This window comes from Calonectris borealis, chromosome 2, assembly GCF_964195595.1.
Source record: "Calonectris borealis chromosome 2, bCalBor7.hap1.2, whole genome shotgun sequence".
NCBI lineage: Eukaryota > Metazoa > Chordata > Aves > Procellariiformes > Procellariidae > Calonectris > Calonectris borealis.
This window is the reverse complement of record NC_134313.1, coordinates 21286351-21306451: the sequence shown is the minus strand read 5'-3', so window position 1 is coordinate 21306451 and position 20101 is coordinate 21286351. Positions and strand designations below refer to the sequence as shown.

The 20101-nt window shown below is 38.0% G+C and overlaps 1 protein-coding gene across 1 annotated transcript in view; it reads right to left on the bottom strand.

The window, feature by feature from the left end:
• The window catches only part of ANGPT1 (angiopoietin 1), a 181356-nt gene extending 167535 nt beyond the window's left edge, over positions 1–13821 (bottom strand). Inside the window, exon 1 of the mRNA XM_075141280.1 lies at positions 13208–13821. Within this exon, the coding sequence (XP_074997381.1) occupies positions 13208–13504 (297 nt within the window). The 5' untranslated portion in view covers positions 13505–13821. The remainder of the gene's footprint in view (positions 1–13207) is intronic.
• Between the last annotated feature and the right edge of the window lie 6280 nt (positions 13822–20101).

Genomic DNA, 20101 nt, shown 5'->3' with positions numbered 1-20101 from the left:
CTAAGCCTGAGAGAAGCAAACCCAAAATTAATATCCACTCGGATAGAAAAAATACCAAGCAATTCTGACTTAGGATGTGAAGCTGTCTCACAATATAAAGCTTGTATTGCATTATGAGTAGTATACTAAAAATAATCTTGCTGCAGCTTTCTTATAGCTTTTCAGAAGGATTTTACTATGGAAGTGAAAACATGACAGCATTCAAAACCACACTGACATAACTAACATTGAGGTGTCATCTTGAAACTTAAGAAGAATGAAAATGAGAAATTTACCCTAAAACACATTTCCAGTGTTCCATCATATGGAGTTCCATGAGTTATAGCCCAGAGAAAAAAACCAAGGCTAATTCTGGTGGCAAAGGACCAAAGAATTTTAATTGTAATTTCAGGAGCTCTGCATGATTTCAGCAGCAAAATAATGAATGAAAATGTTTAAGTAGTCTTTAAAAATGCACAAAAAGGAAAAGGATGTCACACTTGGTTCATATTTTACAAATCAAGAATTCATGTCGTATCTTCATGCCCATAGCAGTACAACAAAAAAAATTCAGTCTTGCTCAATTCTGCTTCTAGGAAATACCCCAGGGGGTCAGTGGCCAAATTGCTAGATGTTTCCAAGATGTGTAGGAGTGTTAAATCCTGGATCAAGGAACTTTTTTTTTTCCTAGGGTTCATAATGCATTTTTTTTGCAGGGAGCACTGGGAGGTATTAAGCTAGAAGGTAACAACTGCTGCTTTTTTTGGCTTACTGGTTTAGCATTAAAGAAATACAATCAGTAATCCTAGCTTTAAGAACCTGAATTCTAGACAAATTATTTTATTTCTCTCTGTGTTTAATTTTATAACTCTTTTTAATATTGGTACATCCATTACATTTTAAAAGTCAATATATAAATGTGTTGTATAATCTCTTAAATACATAATTTATTCACTCACTGTATACATAATAATAATGAAATATTTTTATGTTTTTAAGTCTTATTGGTGGCCAGTACAGCATGTGTCATCATGGTTATCACGCATTGGCAAAAAAAGGTATCTAAGGTCATATGATCCCCTAGGTGAACTGTGCAAGGAATTATAATTCACCTTTTTTTGATGCTTTGAATTGTGGTGACATTGTTCTCTGTAGGAAGGCTTCTATAGGGAGTCTCTGGACTTCCCATTCTCATCCACTTATCCAAAAGTATAAAATAGATGTGTGCTTGTTTAGAGTAACAGAGAAATTCCCACTTGGTTCTACCTCCTGTTGAAGTCTACTGAAAAGTAGCTACATGCTTGTGATAACACTCTCCAATGGTGAAATGAAAACAATTTCTTTTATAGGGGTAAAGCTTGTAATGTGCCAGATGTTTCCTGGAAAGTTCTGAATACCATCAACTCAAAACTTGAGAACCCTCAGCACTTTTGGGGTCAAGTCCTTAGATCTTGCAAAATCTAAAGTTGGCAAATTTGGGCAAATGCCTTTGTAGTATTTCTGACCTCTAGCTCATCACAGACTCTCCATGGTGCTTGCTTGATGCCAGTAAGTTATTTCTTCACTTAATGGTCAAGTGTATGCAGCAAACACAAGCATTACTTTTTGAGGTTGTCATTGACAGTTGCAAGACCATTCCTGGTAAGAGAGTGACATGTGGTGACCACCTGCACTGCCACACATGCCATTCTGGTTCTACCCAACATTTCAGCTGGGGGTCATCTGCATTTCAGATACTTTAATAACCAGCAAAATTTGGAGACTTCATGGTTTCTGCATTAAAACCTGCTGCTGAACATCTTCTTTGCCTCATACTCCTATATTTTTCTTAAGTTTAGAAAGATAATTTTTCTATTCTTTAAAAAAAAAAAAAAAGAAGAGAGTTATTTTAAATAAAATCTTCCTCAGCTATGATGAAGTTTTCTGCAGCAGACTGTAATACTACTGAAATACATAGTATTATGATCTTTATAGGGCCACACAGCCAGTAAATAGTTTACAACTACATTGTTTCAGGGCATTTTACTGAACATAGTGCTGTACACCAGAGTAATTTTTCAGACTTTTCTGTCACTGCAGGACAAGTTATCTTATTGTGTGCTTTAGTGATATATAGTTGATACCTTGGGCAGCACACAAATTTATGGATTACAACAGCAACCTTCACCCTTCCTGTCAGAGTTTTAATGAAAAACCTCTATCAACCTCAAATAGACAGACTTCTTGCTCTGAAGCACCACCCCCACCTCCAACCTTATATTTAGCCTTTCCAGTCTTTCTCCAGGTCCCTTACACTTTCTCTGAGATGACCCTTTCCAAGAGGCAATAGTCCGCAGTTACAAACTCATCTTCACTTTCCTTAGGAGTTACCTGTCCCATAACTATTTTATGGAATTCAAAATCATAAAAAAGCACTTGAAAAAGCTACATATATTCTTACTGCATTCACAAGTTACCCAACACACAAACTCATCACAGATATTTCACATAGTTTACCCAAGCATTATATTGTGTCTTTAGAGCAGTGTACGTAAGCATGTAATGAGGTACAAGTATTTTGCCAGTGAGGTGAGATGCAGAAACTCAACTAATACCCTGGTTTCAGGGAAGTCAGTGGAGTATGAAACAAAGCCAGCTTTCTCAGCAAAACTCAGCTAATGAGGATTTGAAATCACTCATTCAACAGGATACTTCTCAGTTGTAGACAGAGCCATGTATTATATCTTTGTACAGTGTCTGGCACAATGACTCATCAAGCAGATCAAACTATAAAAATCTATCTTTTATCAATGATTATTGAATTCATTTTGCTGTAACCATCCTTCACCTTTAATGATAACCCCTTGGTACTTGGCAAAGCCCTCTTGCCTTGTGCCTCTGCAAATACAGTTGTCTTGTTTATGTTTCCCTGCATAAAACTCTGGTTGTAACAGGTAAAAACAATTCTTTAACAACTGACATGAAGGCAGAGGCCATAATGGTTGAGTTGTACGACGTCATGGAGGCAAACGATGTCAGAGGAATATACAACAGGATATTTATTGCATCAGCCAGAATTCTTGGAAAAGCCAAGAGATCAAACTGGATCATTCAAGAAAAATGTGAAGAGAAACAACCTTAATCATCGCCTCTGTAGTTAACAGGCTAAAGTGATAAAGAATTTTGCAGTCCATATCTCCTCCATGCAAAAATAGTAACACAGAAAAACTTCTTAGCAGAGCATTGATGGCCTTTCCCATTAACAGGATAGAAGTGACGCAGGAAAGATAGGTGGCCCTTGACCATTTATCTCTACTATGGTAAGTCACACACAAAGTGAAGTATGAAGTTTTAGCCAAGGAACAAAGGGGAATAGTTCATTCAGGAAGAGATTAGGTCATCTCTTTGAGCAATTTTCCCTATAAGCAGATACTCAAAATTCTAGGCACAGCACCAAAGGAGGCATCACAGTTTGGGGACTGCCTGTTACTGTGTTGACTTGCTGATGTGGCCTAGAAGGCCACAGGAATTTCCTGATGAATTAAGACTGTAGAGGGTAAATATTTAACTATGACACAAATAAATATACTTAATACTTAAATGATAATGGCAGTGATCCTAAATCCTCATTTCAGCTACTTTTATCTACGTATGAATGCCCAATTTTCAAAGGCTGTAGCAGTCTTCATTGAGTCCTTTGGTGTTGGAGGAGACTTCGGAGAACCAGGTTGTATATAAAATGTTTCTGTGGGATTTCAGAAATATCAAGTCATTTCTACACAGTTTTTTCATAGAAAATATTAGGTTTTTAGGAGAACTAGTGCTCTGATAGTGATAGTGAGATAATTATCTGAAGATCCTTGCCTTCTTGAGACACTAACGCATGACTCGGAAGAGAGAAGAGAAAGGTATGTAAATGACCTTATTATTCACCCTCACTGTTACCCGCACACTGAGCTCATAGGAGAGTTTTAAAAAAGAGATTTATTTAATACAGTTCTCTTTCCTGCAAAAGACTTCTGCATGAGAACTGAAACTCCTAGAAGATAATTATTGCTAAAACTATTCAAAGCCGAACGTACCAAAGTGAAAATAATTACATTTGAATCGAGCCATAGGTGGTTTAATACAAATTGAAAATTCATTCAATAAAATGCTTAGAAAAAAAAAATTACAAAATCATCATTTAACAACAACTACATTATTTTTTCCTAAATCTTCACTGTGCAAGACCATATTTGCAGACAAGAGATTCAGAAAGAAAAATAAACTTTTATAAGTATAGGCTGACAACTTTAAAACATTCATAAATAATATGATCCAAAGGGCAGGCAAGTCTACAACAACCCCGAAGATAAATGTAAAAGCATCTCTAGAGATTACTAGGACTGCTCCTTTGGTTTTTGTGGGTATTTAAAATGTGTTCTGCAGATTTGGATTGTATTAAAGGACAAATATTAAAATACATCTCAAAATAGTAAATTTACACATCGAGAATCAGATTTTTTTCACCTACAGTCAGGAAGTAAGAACCTCACTTTGAAGGCTGGAGAGCTTTTGGTAATGCCTGAAAGTTTTTGTAACATTTAAAATAGTGTGCAGGAGCACTCAAATGACACCAGTGCTTTTCTCTTTGAAATCTTGCAAGTTTCCTCTGCAGGTTTAGGCTGGTGTGGGTCATGGATGAGGAAACTAAAAGCCTGGCCTGCTAAACAATGTTATCCTTAAGACAGAAGTTTCGTAACATAGATAGTATCTTTCAAGAAAATCCTCTTGCACAGAGAAAGCCTTTAAAGGAAGTTTATATGTGAAAGAAGGCAGGATCAGTCTATAAATGGCATATCAGCCTGCAGCAGAAATAGTTTTTAGATTCAAAATTGATTAGCACCAATCTGATCATCTATGTTCTAGTGTGAAAGAAGTCTTGCTGTCAAAAAGAGACAAATTACCTTCTAAGGTCGTCTGCTCATACTCCCAGTTTTCTCCCACAGTTCTCTAGTCTTGCCTTAATTTCCTGGCAGGGATGCTCAGAGCTTATCCTATCTCTAGGGTAATCTCTCAAACCTATTTGCCTGCTGGGTACAGAGGGAGGTGAAAGAATGCCAGGACCCAAATCCTCGGGCAGAACAGAGTCAGAAGGGAATTCTGCTAACTGGAACAAGTGGATTTTGGTTGTTCCCATACATTCCTATTGCAGAAGGAATGCCTGGTACATTATTTGCAACAAGACAACTAGACAAAACATGACAAATGGCAAGAATTTACTCCAACAAATAAAAATTCCCAGAAGACCTAATGAAAAATTATAACTATATAGTTATGCCAATTCCTATTAAAGAAGAAAATGCCATGCATGCAAAAAGTACAAACAGATTTGTCTTGCAACATATGCATACCCCAGGACAGAAACATGTCTGGGATGGGAAGTACAAAGGTCCAATATTTTTTCCGGAATATATGAAAATTCTTGCTTCATATACATTCTGAAAAGGACAAATGCAAAGGCACACTTATAATTCATCAGCAACACAGTATGGGGACTCATTCACACAGAATTAATGCCTGTGCAATACACACAGTTTCATCTTGCTATCAACTCTTCTAGGTTTTTTTGAGCCAACAGGTCAATTCCAGGAGAACAACAGATTGACAGCAGGTAAGTAGGTATAAAACACAAGAATGGATTTAAGACACAACATTTAGAAACAAATTTCCATGTACCTTAACACCAAACACTCCAAAAATCTAAATGCATATATCTGTGTATGTCCATGCGTATATGTGTGCACACACTCATGCACCGAAGCAAGGTGTCCGAGGAAAAGGAGTTCTGCAGACTTACAGAATTTTTGATCTGCCACTTTTTACTCATGGATCTTCAACACAGATTTTCCAACTGCAAGATCGTGTCTGCACTTTCAGCCTATTTTTCTCTCTCTTAAGACAGCAAGTAACACAGATCATATGACTGGCCATGTACTACCATACAACAGACCTTTAAATTACCTTTGCTAAAGACACACCTATTCCACCATAAAACTAGCATGGTTCTCTAAGTATTACCCTTTTCTTATTGGATTTTTTTTCTTTTTTTCATTTTTGTTCCTGAAAACTAGTCAAGGGAATATAAGAAATTTCTTTCAATCATGTAGCTCCATGGCCTAGAATACCGATTTTCTATATGACTTCCTCTGAGGGATTATAAAATTATTTTCTTTTGTTTGGTTGGCTTGTTTTAATTTTAATTTAATTTAATTCTGAAAGCAAGCCATTTTTAGAACAAACATATAGGTACAGACAGTCAAAGCAAGACAGGTATACAGTCAACTGGAAAGATGCTCAAGTTGCACTATTCTAATGTTTGTTCAATGTTGAGCGTAGCCCTAATTAGGTCTTGTTTAGACAAGGAAGTTGCACTGGTTTGACTTACCTCAGTTTTAAACAGGGACAATTAAACTGGTGCAAGTCCCTGGGTAGACTTCTTATCCCAGTTTAGGAGTGACTTACACTGTTTTAGATTAACCTGATTCCTAACTAAGGTTGACCTTTGTGCAGGAACATTAATGAGAACGTAGTGCAAATGTGCAACAATTTATGACATTTCTAAGTTACCCTTCCAAGTGAACATTCACCATCCTGGTGTTTCATAACACTGCCTAAAATATGCACATGTGCTTACACAAGAATAACCCTGTGTTAAAACACAGCTTGTTTCATAAGAAAAAGAACCCTTCCTATGAAACATGAAACTATTTCAATACCCTTTTCCTGATCAAACTTCAACACTTTAACAAGAGAGGAAATCCTTATACTACTGGGAAGACTTTTACACCAGGGCTGTTTATTCAAGACACTTGAGCTGCTGGTGCTGAAGATGAGGTTCGCAGCTAAAACCATGATACTGGTTCTAGAAGGTCCTCATTTACTAGCTCTTCCCTGTTTGCATCTTATTGCAAATACAGAGAAGAGGACTGAACTAAGCTGAACTGTAAATTGAGATGAATACAAGCAGGTTGTTAAGTATCTTTGCCTTTCAGGATATGCTTGCAATAAATCACACAAGTGAGCTGAGTTTAGATAATGACAAGTTTATTAAAAATTGCTGGTAACAATAGCTCTGAACAACTAGCCATTCCTCACTAGTCTTCCTGAGAATCTGTACAAGACTAAGCTATGGTCCTATTCATCTTAGATGAATACAGGTTGGAGCAGCAGCTGCTCGACGGGTTTTAAGAACACTGCAAGAATGAGGACCATTCTCACTGTTAGCAGGACATATATAATCCATTTACTCAACTGCAACCTGCAAAATATACTTAGCATTATAGATTCATATTCATTGTATTTATCTGCTTATTTTTTATAAATTATTTTAGTTACTAATTTTAAAACTAATTTTCTTCCAAAATATTTTTTAATCTCACATCGTTTTCTGTAAACATTGAAAGTATTATTATCATACATAAACTGTTAATAGCAGAAAATACCTTCCACCAGAAAGACTCCAAAAGCAACACAAAAAATAACATATTAAGCTTCCCAACAGTCTTGTGAAATTGAGTAGTAGTACTATATCTGTGTTAGAAAAGGGAAGCAGGAATACTTAAAGTTTACGATTTCCTTGCAGTCACAAGGGAAGTCTATGCTACAGCCGTGGACAGAAGTAAAGCTTAAATCCATTTCACTTAACTAAGGCATTTAAATCAGCAAGCGAGCTGCTCAGGATTTCCCTGGAGTCGATGAAGAGAAGCAGGGACTTCCACAGGACTGTTCAGATGGCTGGCTCTTCCTCTGAGCTTGCTACTGTCTCTTGACACAGCACTGAGAGATTCCCCGCAGCAAAGAAAAACCTATCTTGGGTATCTCTGGGTTTTGGCCAGAAATTTGGGTGGGATGATGCAGGCCTAAAATACCAGCTCTATACTTTTCCCACATGGGTTGTCTTTTTTTTTCCAAGGCACCCAGCACTGTGAAGTAGAGATTGCTTCCAAACCACAGAAGGGAATGGGAACGATGAGTTCTCAGCACCCTCAAAATGACACGCCATTTACTTTATATCAGTTTCATTTAGAAAAGCTCTCAGTGCTCCAAATGAGATCTCCCACTGGGCATGTTGGTTGGACAGTTCTGATGACTAATAAATGTAATATTTTATTGTTACCAGAAAGTTCCTAATTACAGCTGTCATCACTGAAAATAAACACATTCAGGTTCTACTTCACATTATGATAAAGCCTTCTGTCCAAGCATGGGAAATATTTTTTTCAAGTAATTTGCTACCAAATGTGGCAACATGTGAGACTGCCCTACAGTCTACTTCCCTGATTCTTCTGCTTCTAAAAAAAAACATTGCCAAATAGGTTATCCCCAAATAATATAAAGCTTTCAGGCATTTCCACATTTGAAGTGTTGCCTCTTGTGGGTATCTCAGAGTACCCCAAGGACTTCAGCAATTTGATTAATAAAGCTTTGAAATGCAGGCATATTATTGGCCATATTTTTTTGGAGATAAATAAGCAATTTTAATTTTACACTCAAATGTGAATTTTCTTAGAACCAGTCTGTTTCCATGAACTTACTTTTGCTCCTTAAATTTGGCTTTTATATATACTTACCCACTGAGTAGTACATACTATATAAGTAATCACATTAATTTGAATCCCACCATTTGTTTTGCAGCTTGTTTGTGGGAATTGCACTTCAGATGTCACTAGAATGAGTATCTGCTTTGGATATGAGAATACATTGATTTCAAAGCAAAAAGGAGCACCTAAAATAGTAGCCTCTGGGTCTAGACAAAAAATCCAGGTTCAAGCTGAATGCCAAAAAGCAGGCTAGTGGCCAGTTTTGGATGAAGTTTTCTTTTAGCCCTCGTCCACCTGGTCCAGAAAAATGAAAGATTTACTGGAAAGCCATTCCTTACACAGCCCTGAGTAATGCTCATACAAGCAGAATGGCAGATTCCAAATCTAATGACCTGCTTTTATTTGTGAAAATTAACAGGAGTTCATCATGGATCTCCTGGTTGCACTTAACATCCAAATATTATGTGGACTTTAAGGTCACATGTTACATTACAAAATGCCCAGTGAGACATAATCATAAATAAAATGGAATTTTTACTTTTTCTTGTAACAGTTCAACTAGGGAAAATTGGTTTCTTAATGTGACAAAATTTTACACACACTATGGCCACCTCCATCTTTATATTAATATAAATTTGCCTCATAAGATATTATGACAGCTCTTTAGATCTGTCCTCTTCAAGGCAGGCTCTGTCACACTTTCACACAGCTTTACAGCAAGAGTGACGTGTGAGGAATTTTCTCATCTTCAGCAAACCATATAAAATCCAAGGCAAAATCCAGCCACTCCACATATATATGCATATTATTACTATTTCATTGCAGTGCTAGGCCCTGCGGGTAAAGGCAGCAGAGGGGGGGCAGACTTTCAATGGAGCCACAGCCCACAGTGACAGACACCAGTCTTTCCAAAAGCCTATACGGTGACTGGTCCCCTCAAAACCTAGGTTCCTTACACGTTTAAAACCCAAGTGAGCACTTGCAATGTTACTTCTGCAAAATAAGGAAGTCAACAGAGAGCACAGAGAATGCCATAAACAAATAATTTATCAAAGCCATGGTAAGAATAAACTTCAAAGTAGACTATCAAATGCTACAGATACCCCAGAAAAATCACTCATGATTTCTTTCTTTAATGTCTGAATCCAGCTCATCATTTTATACTTTTTTTATAACTGGTGACAGCATAGGCACTTTGAAGGGAAAGGGAAGTGAGTTGAAGCTTCTTTATTTGGTTTAAGTGTAGTGGTGCCATCAATATTTGCAAAGAAAAGGCAAAAAAAAAATCTAAGTTTGGATACTGGCTGACAAGAGTGATTGTGGTTCACTTTCAACTCAAACTTGTATGTCTGTGTTAGCTTCTTATACCATTATTCAGCATTCATTTTAAACTTTTACGATATTCTGCTTAGGTAATGATCGGAAAAAAAGAAAGAGTGGATCATGTAAAACCCACTTATTACTGTAATAACAATTATTACCACTATTTGGACTGAGGGATAAGTATATGAAACACTCATCTATATAGCTATCCTGAATGTATACTGAGTCCATTGATACCATAAGTTCAGCACACTGACTAACAGAAAGTTCCCAAACAAGACATGATGGTAACATTTCATGTAACTCCTCTTTGGCAATACTTAGGCACTGCAATTAAATACCAAACAGTATCATGTGTGCCAGTCAGTTACTGCAAGAAAGAAAATGTGATGAACTGTTTGTTTTGAACTATTAGTATAAACATATTGCAGAAATGAAACCCAAGCTTAAACAATGGGGAAAGTTATCCGGTATTAAAATAAACAGTTCTAGGAAAATCTCTAAAAATGTTTACCAAGTCATCTTCTTCCGAGTAGTCTCTGCGCAGAGGGTTTTGCCGTGTCCCTGGTTTGCCAACCAATCCCAGTTAGGCGGGCTATAGATATGCAAATGCTAATGGACAAGGCTGGGACTTAATTGCCTGTAATTGGCTCCCCAAGCAAGCACATTTTTACCTACAATTAATCTAGTAGGTCATCAAAGAAGCACTTTTGGTTTTAAGCATTAAAAAATTGCCTTTTTTAAAAAAAAAAAGAACACTTGTTTTGCTTCTGGAAATCTGCTAGTTTAGATATCAAGGAAGAACATTTTTAAATTAAAATACTACAGAGTTAAGCAAACCATGATTCTTACAAACTTTCTTAATAAATACTCTTTCAATATTGCAGTCTAGCATTTGTGTTGCGAAAATAATTCACCCTGCCAAACATTGCCTATGTACAATTTTAATGAAAGTTATATATATTACCTGAAGTAATAAACGTATTCCCTTTATGTAAGTCAGAATATCTCTCAAATTCTTAAATGTTATTTCTTATTGTAACTATCCATTTCCAGTCATAGACCCATAATCATTAATTATTCTTTACTTTGTTCGCAGCAGGTGCATTGTAAAATGTTGTTTAGTGTAGCAGCAGTTATATCTGATATTAAAAATCTAGGGGGAAAAATAAATGCAGAGTACAAAAATGAGATGCGAGGTATCTACATAATATATTCATTACACTTAAGCATTATGCTTGTTTTGAAAGGAAATGAGTTATGGCTGAGATGCTTTGTGATGGCAAGAGCAACAAAGCAAATTCAGTATTCAGAGATGCTATAATGGAGCTGCATCAGCCTCATTTGTTCAGAGTGAGCCGTACTCCATCACGCAGAGAAACGGGTCCTTTCATTCCAGGGAAAACTGACACATGGGGATACGTGCACAATCCCAGTTCTATGTAAACCCCTGGGAGCAGAGCGTTGGGGGCTGGGAAGGAAAGGAGGAGGGGGATGGTTCTGCCCCTAGCCAGTTTTGCAATCACTGCAGAAGAAAACAGTCCTCAGATATAAACCTCTTTCATTGGGCTTCCTACCTGTTTAATCACTTCCCTCCAAAGTGTGAGAGGACTAACCCTAACTCAGACATTCACACTCCAGAGACTCATATTTCTTCATGTTCAGTTCTCAGTGAAACAGTGATCTTAGTTCAGTCTCTAGTGGACAAACACAGAACAAGTAAAGTCTTAAAAGCATGATTCAGCAGGCAATTTGCTCAAGTAAAATCATGTGTGCACAAACACAGATAACAACTTTCCTCTTTTTAGTGCTTGCCTCAGCCTCCCAAGGTGCAGTAAAATAATTTCTTAAGAAATGCTTTCCTCTACAAGAGACATCCCCTCATTTCCAGCGTTATATTCCCCAAAGCAGACCAGATATTAAAAAATGAGGAAAGTAGTCTAAAAAAGAAATTCTTGGTTAAATATTGGTTTATAGTGACAGGTTTACTGGACAGAGTCTTTTCTCTCTTGCTACAGCCAGATATGCAAAGAGCACAACTAATTTACCAAGAGATCAGGAAATCCTCTCTAAAGATTTTAGCAGGGTTAGGGGGATGGGGACAGCTGTATATGCTTTTCAACATATTTCTGTCTTGTATACTGTCTGGATGAAACAAAACTTGTAAATGAGATAGGTAACAGTAACTATGCTAATATGAAGTTTTAGCCCACCTAGCAGAGTATTCACTAGATTTTTACTGATGTTCATTGTTAGTATGAACTTGTGTTAGGGTTAAATCATGTATCTCTCAAATGGGTACATACAGCAGTTTTCTTGTGCCATCTTACATGACTAGTTGCACCACTCAATTGCTCAATTTTCTAAGTTTTGCCAGGTCAAAATGCCAGCGTGAGAATGGGAATATTACAAATAACTATATACAAAGACTGTTTGTTTATTTATTTTTACTGGTCAGCTATCCCAAGGCATTTTCATTACCAAGGCATGGACAAGATCCTGCAAGGTATGTAATTTTACACAAGTGAGTAATACTGTTAGGGTAAATGGGACTGCTCATGTGAGTGAAATTATTCACATATTTAAGTCTTTTCAGGCCCAAACTTCAGCTCATACATAAAATACTGAAAAATTCATTAGAAGTTTAGAGCTATTGCACAAATTCTTAAAAATAGTTACTTCTGCTAAGTTACTGCAACACCTTCAAACCCATTTTTTGCTTTCTATGAAAAAATGCACATATACACACACAAATTAAAACAGACTGTTTCAAGTCCAGTGTAATCTACACAGTTAAAAAGTTTTACTGCAAGGTTTTAGGAGTGTGACTGCTTATATACTTTGTTCTTTCTTTCCAGCAATTAGCTGGGTAGAATAGCATTACAGGATCTATTTATGGAGGAACAATGATGTTATTAACCCAGTGCCTTTAAATGTTGATTTTTTTAAATGCTTCCTTTTGCTGTCAAAGTAGCAGGTATCCTGCATGGCATCTGATCTGAAGCTGTGAACTATAAGTAGAGTTTATAGGAATACTTAGTAAGTTCTGTCATTAGAGTCTCTGGAGGATTTTTGTGTTCTCTGGCTCACAAACATCCACGGTCTCTTGAGATAAAGCTTTTAAGAAGTTGCATCTTTCAGTAACGTGAAGAAAATTCTGTTCCCAAGAGCAATGTCACTAAGAAGAGTGCACTCTGGCTGAAACATTTCTCCCTTACACAGCCACGAACTCGATCAATCCTTATTACCTCAGTTCTCACAGAAACTAACGAAAACTTTGAACAGCATAAGCCTCACCAAAAAAATCCATTTAGTGAGAAATGAAAAAAAGAAACACTTACTTTTTGCAGCCACTGAGTGTAATTTTCCATCACATGTTCCAGATGTTGCAGTTTCTGGGAAGAGAAATCCTGTTCCACGTGAGGAGCATCTCTCTGAAGAGCATTTGTGTTGTATTGGTCTGTCGTGCTTTCACGACAGTTCCCGTCCTGTTCTGGCAGAATGAAAGTATAGGTGCACTGCCCATGCTGGATCCGGTTAAATCTTCTCCCACTAGCTTCTGGACCCCGGCGCTGGTTATTACAGCCTATATGAGCAAGAATCGCTGCCAGGAAAGCAAAGGAAAGGAAAACTGACATGTTATTATTACTTTCCTTTCCTACTTTAAGAAAACCTTTTTCTTCCTCTTCCTTTAAATTTGAATTTCCCTTAAAGTCTTTGGAAAAAGGGCTGGAGAAGCGCACTTTAGTAATCAAGCTTGGGTAAACTGTTATTTTTTTAATTTCACTATGAGGATAGCTTCCTTAGTTAAAATTGGGAATATTTATTGCATAGTAGTTAAGATTTATTGTTTCCTCTCTGTTACAGTCCAGCATGTAGCCTGCTTTAGTCAGCTGCATATGCATATCCCAGTCTCTTTCCCCTACACTATCTGCTGCAGAACTGCTATTTTCTCTCAGACTTCAGTGAGTTTTATTAAGGTTGCACTTTCAAGCCAAGCTGGAAGCAAGCAGCCTTTCACAAGATGACTTGACAGGAATGCGTGTATGAGTGCGCCCCTATGCTAAGGATGGCTGGTGGCTCGGTGCAGAGGGATCATCTTACAAACTGGCTGGATGCATGACCTCAATCATGCATGGCTTTCCAGCCCCTACTGCATACAACTGCTAAGGGCTTTTGACGAATTCACGTAAGTTTAATAAGTAAGGCAGTCCACCTTAATACACTTCATATGTTCACACTGACCTATTAAAATGTAGATAAAGTGTAGAAGTTTGTTGTAATCCCTCTGTAAATATACAAAGCACTGAAATTAAAAATACTTTCAGTTCTGCGCTGCTCAGTATCTATTAAAGAATTCTAAGTCGGGCAAATGACACTTACGGGAAAAAAGTTACGTTTAACCCTCACATGCTTTAGCTACTTTTCTAAGACAATTGTGTTTCTTTAGCAGAGTTTGCGGAGAGCTTTTTTACAGCATATAATGAAATTCAGGCTGCCAAATAGTAATGGGAAACGGCAGTTCAGAAGGATAATAATTTTCTATGTTTGACGTCTAAACTAAGGTAACTAATTATAAAACAGTGAGGAATGGTGGCTGAACTATTCCAGATTGTCTCCTGTACTACTGCGTAGTTATCATCACATGCAAAACACTTCTTCCAATTTCCAAGTCTGTTATACAGACTTCTTCCAATTTGCAAGGGTTATACAGGCACCTCTCATTATATCTAGAAACTTTCTCAGGGGCAACTTCCTCAGAAAAAGATTGTGGTAACTATTTAAGAAGTTATCTTATACTTAAATAATGCCTTTGGTATTTGCTAGAGACAAATCAAAAATGCACAGATTAGAAACAGGGTTGGAATATTGCTGAAATTCAGAGGAATTTGGATCTGAGTTCCTGTTTTGTTGTTTTTACATAATATCAGCGAACACCTTTGCAGACCATTTTGCACATTTTTCCCCATGAAAGTAAGTAGTCCCCTAAATAGCAATAGCGCATCGCTAAAAAAACAGCTTGCAAGGTTTTTACCCACAAGGAAACCTACCTTCAAGAATACTGAGTGCAAGCACCTTCAGTGCTCATGCAATTGCCACCTGTATCACAACTACAATTTCATTCTAAAAGAACTACCTGGAATATTTAGCCAGGCATCTGACCTGCTCCTGAGGAAGCTATTCCTATTCAAAACTGGGGGTGGAGGCTTTTCATCTTGCATCTGGACAGAAACCACTGCATTTGAACCAATAAGAAATATCCCCTATGATAATATAGAGAAATGAGAAAGTCTTATCTTGCTTTAAAATGTCTGTATGTCAAATATAGAGAGAGACAAAAAGGAAAGAATACAAAGCAAAGAGCAAAGCATCAATGCTACTGTTGCTTTTAGCAAAATCAGAATATCCTTCCACCTCTGAACTGTTCAGCCCACCTTTGCACTCTGTTTTTTCTTTTTCTGCCTCTGTAAACCAACTTCTTATAGCTTGCTTTCATATAGCATTTCTCATAATTCTCCACCATCACCAGGACTAGTTCTGTTGTGGTTTATTACACCGTCTTTGCAATTATTATGAAATGTAAGTGCAAGATATTTGCTCATGTAAGATCAGAGAGCTTCAGTCAGGAAGAAGACTGTAGGATCAGACACTGAGCTGAAGGGTTAGCATAAAAACAGCTATTCCCTATGAGGCAAAGCAAAAATATCAGAGCACAAACATGGTAACAATACATGCTTTTTTAAAAAGTAAAAAGAGAACTTTATGAAAGGGCCTCAGATAGCAAAGATGGGTGTACAAAGGCTTCCTAGATTTTTAGTTCATATTTTAAAATGCTGCTGTTTACACAAATGCCTCATTCACTTTCTGCAGGGTATTTAACAGACTTATTCTCATGCAGACATGGAAAAGTGAGATTGTAAACCTACAATTGATGGTTTTCAGATGAGAAAAAACTGCACAAAAGAGCAGGCTCACTCTGCTGTTATTGCATGGCCCCTTCCCACTTGCATAAGGTGACTTCTCCTTCCCCTTCTGTCCCCCTGTTCTTGGGGGCTAACTGCTGAAAGGACCTTCCAGAAGTGCACAGAGTTATCAGACATATTTGGCCTTTGCTTATTTTCCTCCAGCTTAGTTCCCTGCCACAGCACCTGCCTCTCAAAGACAATTCATCATTGGCCCAAACTGATGGGTCACGGGCAGCACATAATGGACAGGTGCCAGAGTGGGGAGATGCGGCAGAGCCATGTAGCAGCCAGAGCATCTCCTACCAGCACACTGCACTAAAGGTTTCCTTACTAGAGAGAACCAAGTCCCCCCACTCACTCAGTGACCACGTACTGCCACATCTGAGTTGTGGGAATAGCGCATCTGAGACATCTTGTGTGCCCGACAACATGGGGTCTCACGCAGAGGCGAGGAAGGGACGGCAGGAGCCTGGGGGAAGTCCAGGAGCCTTTCTGTTACTCCCAGTTTGCAGCCTTTCTAACCCAAGGGGAAACAGAGAAAGGGACTCATGACTTGTGCTGGGATGCACTTAAATATTTGCAAGGACCCAGAGTGACTGCTGAAATGGCAGCAGTTCTGTCGGCTACACTGAAACTCAGCAAGCTTTGGGGCTGCTCTTGCTAATACCAGAGCCTGAGCTAGCCACCAGGGTCCTTATCTAGAAGCACAGACACTCCCAATCCTGAGAATCAGGGACCAGCAAGGTCAGCTTGCTGTTGCCCCAAACACATAGCAAAGTCGTTTTGACAAGGATGTTGAACCAGCCAGGCCAGGTTCAGTTTACACTCTTCCCTGGAACACTCATGATCCCATGCATACACAGGCAGAAGGACAACAACAAATACACAAAAAAGCTTGTTTCCAGATCTACAGCCACTTAATTCCACAGTGCAATTTTCTAAGGAATTACATTTTGTCTAAGAAAATCAGAAATAAGAAGAGTTTTTGTTTTCTAAAATTCCCTATTCCTATTAAGGTATTTGCTTTTTTGTTTCCAAAAACCAACTTACCAACCAACCAACCAAAATATCTTGCCCCAAGAGTTTCAATGGTTTGGTGTCTTCTACCCGATTTGATAAAAGTACAGTTTATTACCCCAGTACCACATGACCTATGTGACCTGTGCCAGCTTTTTAAGACCTGAAAATTTCAGTGAGGTGAGGAAAAAAATAGTTCTCAAAGTTCAGCCAAAGTCACTGTGGGTATTTCTACAGGATCTTACATTATATACTGTAGATATAAACAAAATGATTTGTCCAGGATTGCACAGAAAATCAGTGGCTCAGCCAGAAACTGAGTAGGGGCATGGATGTGTTTAAGACTTTATTTTTCTAAGACCACTTCCTCCAACACAATGAGTATTTTCGTATTCCTTGAACTCTTCCTTCTGTGTAACAGGGAAGGGATGGATCCAGAGGCTTCCTTCCCAGACCATGCAAAGTCTCATATACATTGTTTATTTAGTAGCTATACAAAATTCTGTAGCTCATTATGTAATCAACCCTACAAGACAAAATAAATGGAACTTCAATACCCAGATAAAGGTTACATTCACATGATATCAGTTCCCACATATCTAGCATTAAAATAATTTAATAGCTTTTGTCACAGTATCATATGCATGCTCAGAGTTCAAATACAAATTCTAGGAAACCAAAATCTATTTCTGCTTCTTTACATTTCTGCTGCAATATGTGTTATTGCTGCAGATGAGTTGCAGCAAGGTTGCATCATGTCACACACTGTAACTGGAGTTACTCCAGCTCAACTTCCTCAGTGTATAAGGGAGGTCACCGCAGAATGGATCCTAAGTGTAGGTATAAGAAGCAGGCTTTTATCTCTAGGTAAACCAATGCTATACAGTAGGACACAAAATGTTTATTCTTAATGTAGCACATTACAAAGAACCTCATTCTAAATATATAAATTCAAATGAATAAAATGGGATCTGAAGTCTCATAAGTCTGACTGGTTATGTGCTAAAGTTTCTCCAGTGATTTCAGTGAAGATGGTCCCAATTTACCATAGTGTTGAGACCAGATCGGAATGCAGGATATTTGCCTGACCCTACAGAATCCAGACAGTATTAAGAGCAGATGATGGGGAAGACTCACTTACCAAGCAATGACACTTTTTCCTACTACCTGTATGCTTTCTTTTCTTATTCTCCTGGCAACAAGCAAGTAGTCATCTTAGATAAATTACTCCTCAGGACTGAAGTTTGTATATTTACATGTGCATATTTAAGGCATGATCCCATGTAGTGCTGCTTGCCAGGACCTGCCTTCAAAAGAATACAGCGATGGGCACTGAGTCTTGCTGCAGCCCAGCCTGGCTCTTCCAGCATTTGATTTCACACCTGGGAACAAGTAAACAGATGGGAACATTAACAGAGTGGCAAAAAACATCAGCTCTTAAAAGAACATGGTGGTTTACCACAGACGCATCTGAGCTACTGGTTATGCCATATGACCTGTCTGAATTTTGTCTCAGACAGAGGCTGTGAGGCTTCTCAGGGCAAAAGCTTTATTGGACTCTTTCCAAACATGTCGGCAGCTAAAAGAGCTAGGTGTTTTCTGAAAACTTATTTTCATGCTGTTGGGAACATGGGAAAATCAAGTTGCTCCTATGTTCAGAAAAAATCTTTGAGCTTACACATATAGAGAAAAAGCATGTAGACTAATTCAATTAAATTTGCTCTCATTCACTGGGGAAGGAGGCAATGCCCCAGCATCCTCTCGTTATCTGTCTAGGGTAAGTTTTGTCCTTAACTTTTACACTTTCAGGGTACTCAAGGCATTTTCAAAGACCAACTTCCAACCCTATCAAACAAGAGTGATGCACAGTAACTGAATGTGGTGGGCATGATATTTCTGTTTGAAAATAATAAAAAATAGATGGCCTAGTCTAATATGGTTGTTGAGAGGACCAACAACAGTGATCTTCCACTGTAAATCCTAGACAAAAACAGTTGCCAGGTTTAGGAGAAAGATATTTCATACGGCTACAAGCCTTTCAGCCCTATTATGTGAACGTGCCTTCTGTTGCAAATTACATTGAAAACGCAATTCTGTGGAAATGATTTATCAGCAATGTTGTTTGGTTGAAGAGTTTACTTATTCTATGGACTATCCCCAGGTCTTATTCCTCACCAGAGAAAGGTACAGGAGAGAAACAACAACCCATTGGTGCGTTATCTTTAGTTTCTGGATTAATGTAACATATAGCCCCACGTACTGTGCAATATGTGTATCTCTTCTTGAGGTCATGAAGGCAGGAACCATGATAGTATGATTCACCTGGGAAAGGAAAAATCACAGTCCCCCAGTCAAGTATAAATAAAAAAGGTTATCCTAAATACTGGTAAAAGTTGAATATCTAGCAAAAAAAGATCAAAATTTCTTCAGACTCAATGGGTTAGCAACTTAAGATCTCTCTTTTGAAGTCTTAGGGGTTAAGTCCTGCAAAGCTACAACCTTCCTAGCTAATGGAAACCAAAATCCTGAATCAGGTGCATAAAATCCCTATTCACGAGGAGAATTAGATACATAAAGGTTAGAGACACAAAAGCCAACATGTTGGTGACAGAATCCCTTATGCTATTTGTAGAAGGAATATGAGATCATTCCTGAGCACCCTGCTACAGTGAGCTCGATCTCTCTGTCCCCATTAGAAAGTCTTTTCTTCACAGGCCTCTCTGTAGCTCTGTTCTTTTCAATTCAGGTGCAATAGAGAGGGAAGATAATTGCACTGCCAGGGATGATCAGAGCATTTGGAGGCAAGTCCCAGGTTTAAATCCTTCCACTGCCTGATTTGGAGAGAGAGAGGAATCAGACTCTCATCTTTTTGAACATATATAATCATAGCAAGGCATGAATGAGCCTTCTGATTTCTTCTGCTGGTTCAGGCACATCAGCCACATTCTCCATCAACCTGAATGACACCCTAATCAACCAACTGCAAAAGTCAATCTTGGCTGCTCTCTGACTTGATTAAAAATTAGAATGTAAAACAATCTCCTTCATTTTCTCCACATAGAAAAGGACATAAATCCAGGTCTGTTCTCAGTATTTATTTCCTTCGAGAACTCAAGTATCTGACTAAAGTATACGTAGCAAGCATATAGCATTTATGAGGTAGGACTGTCCTACTTCCTTAGAGGTAGAGACTTTGTTCTAATTACGACTGATTTGCCTAACAAACCTAATTTTTTCGTAGAGTAGACTTAG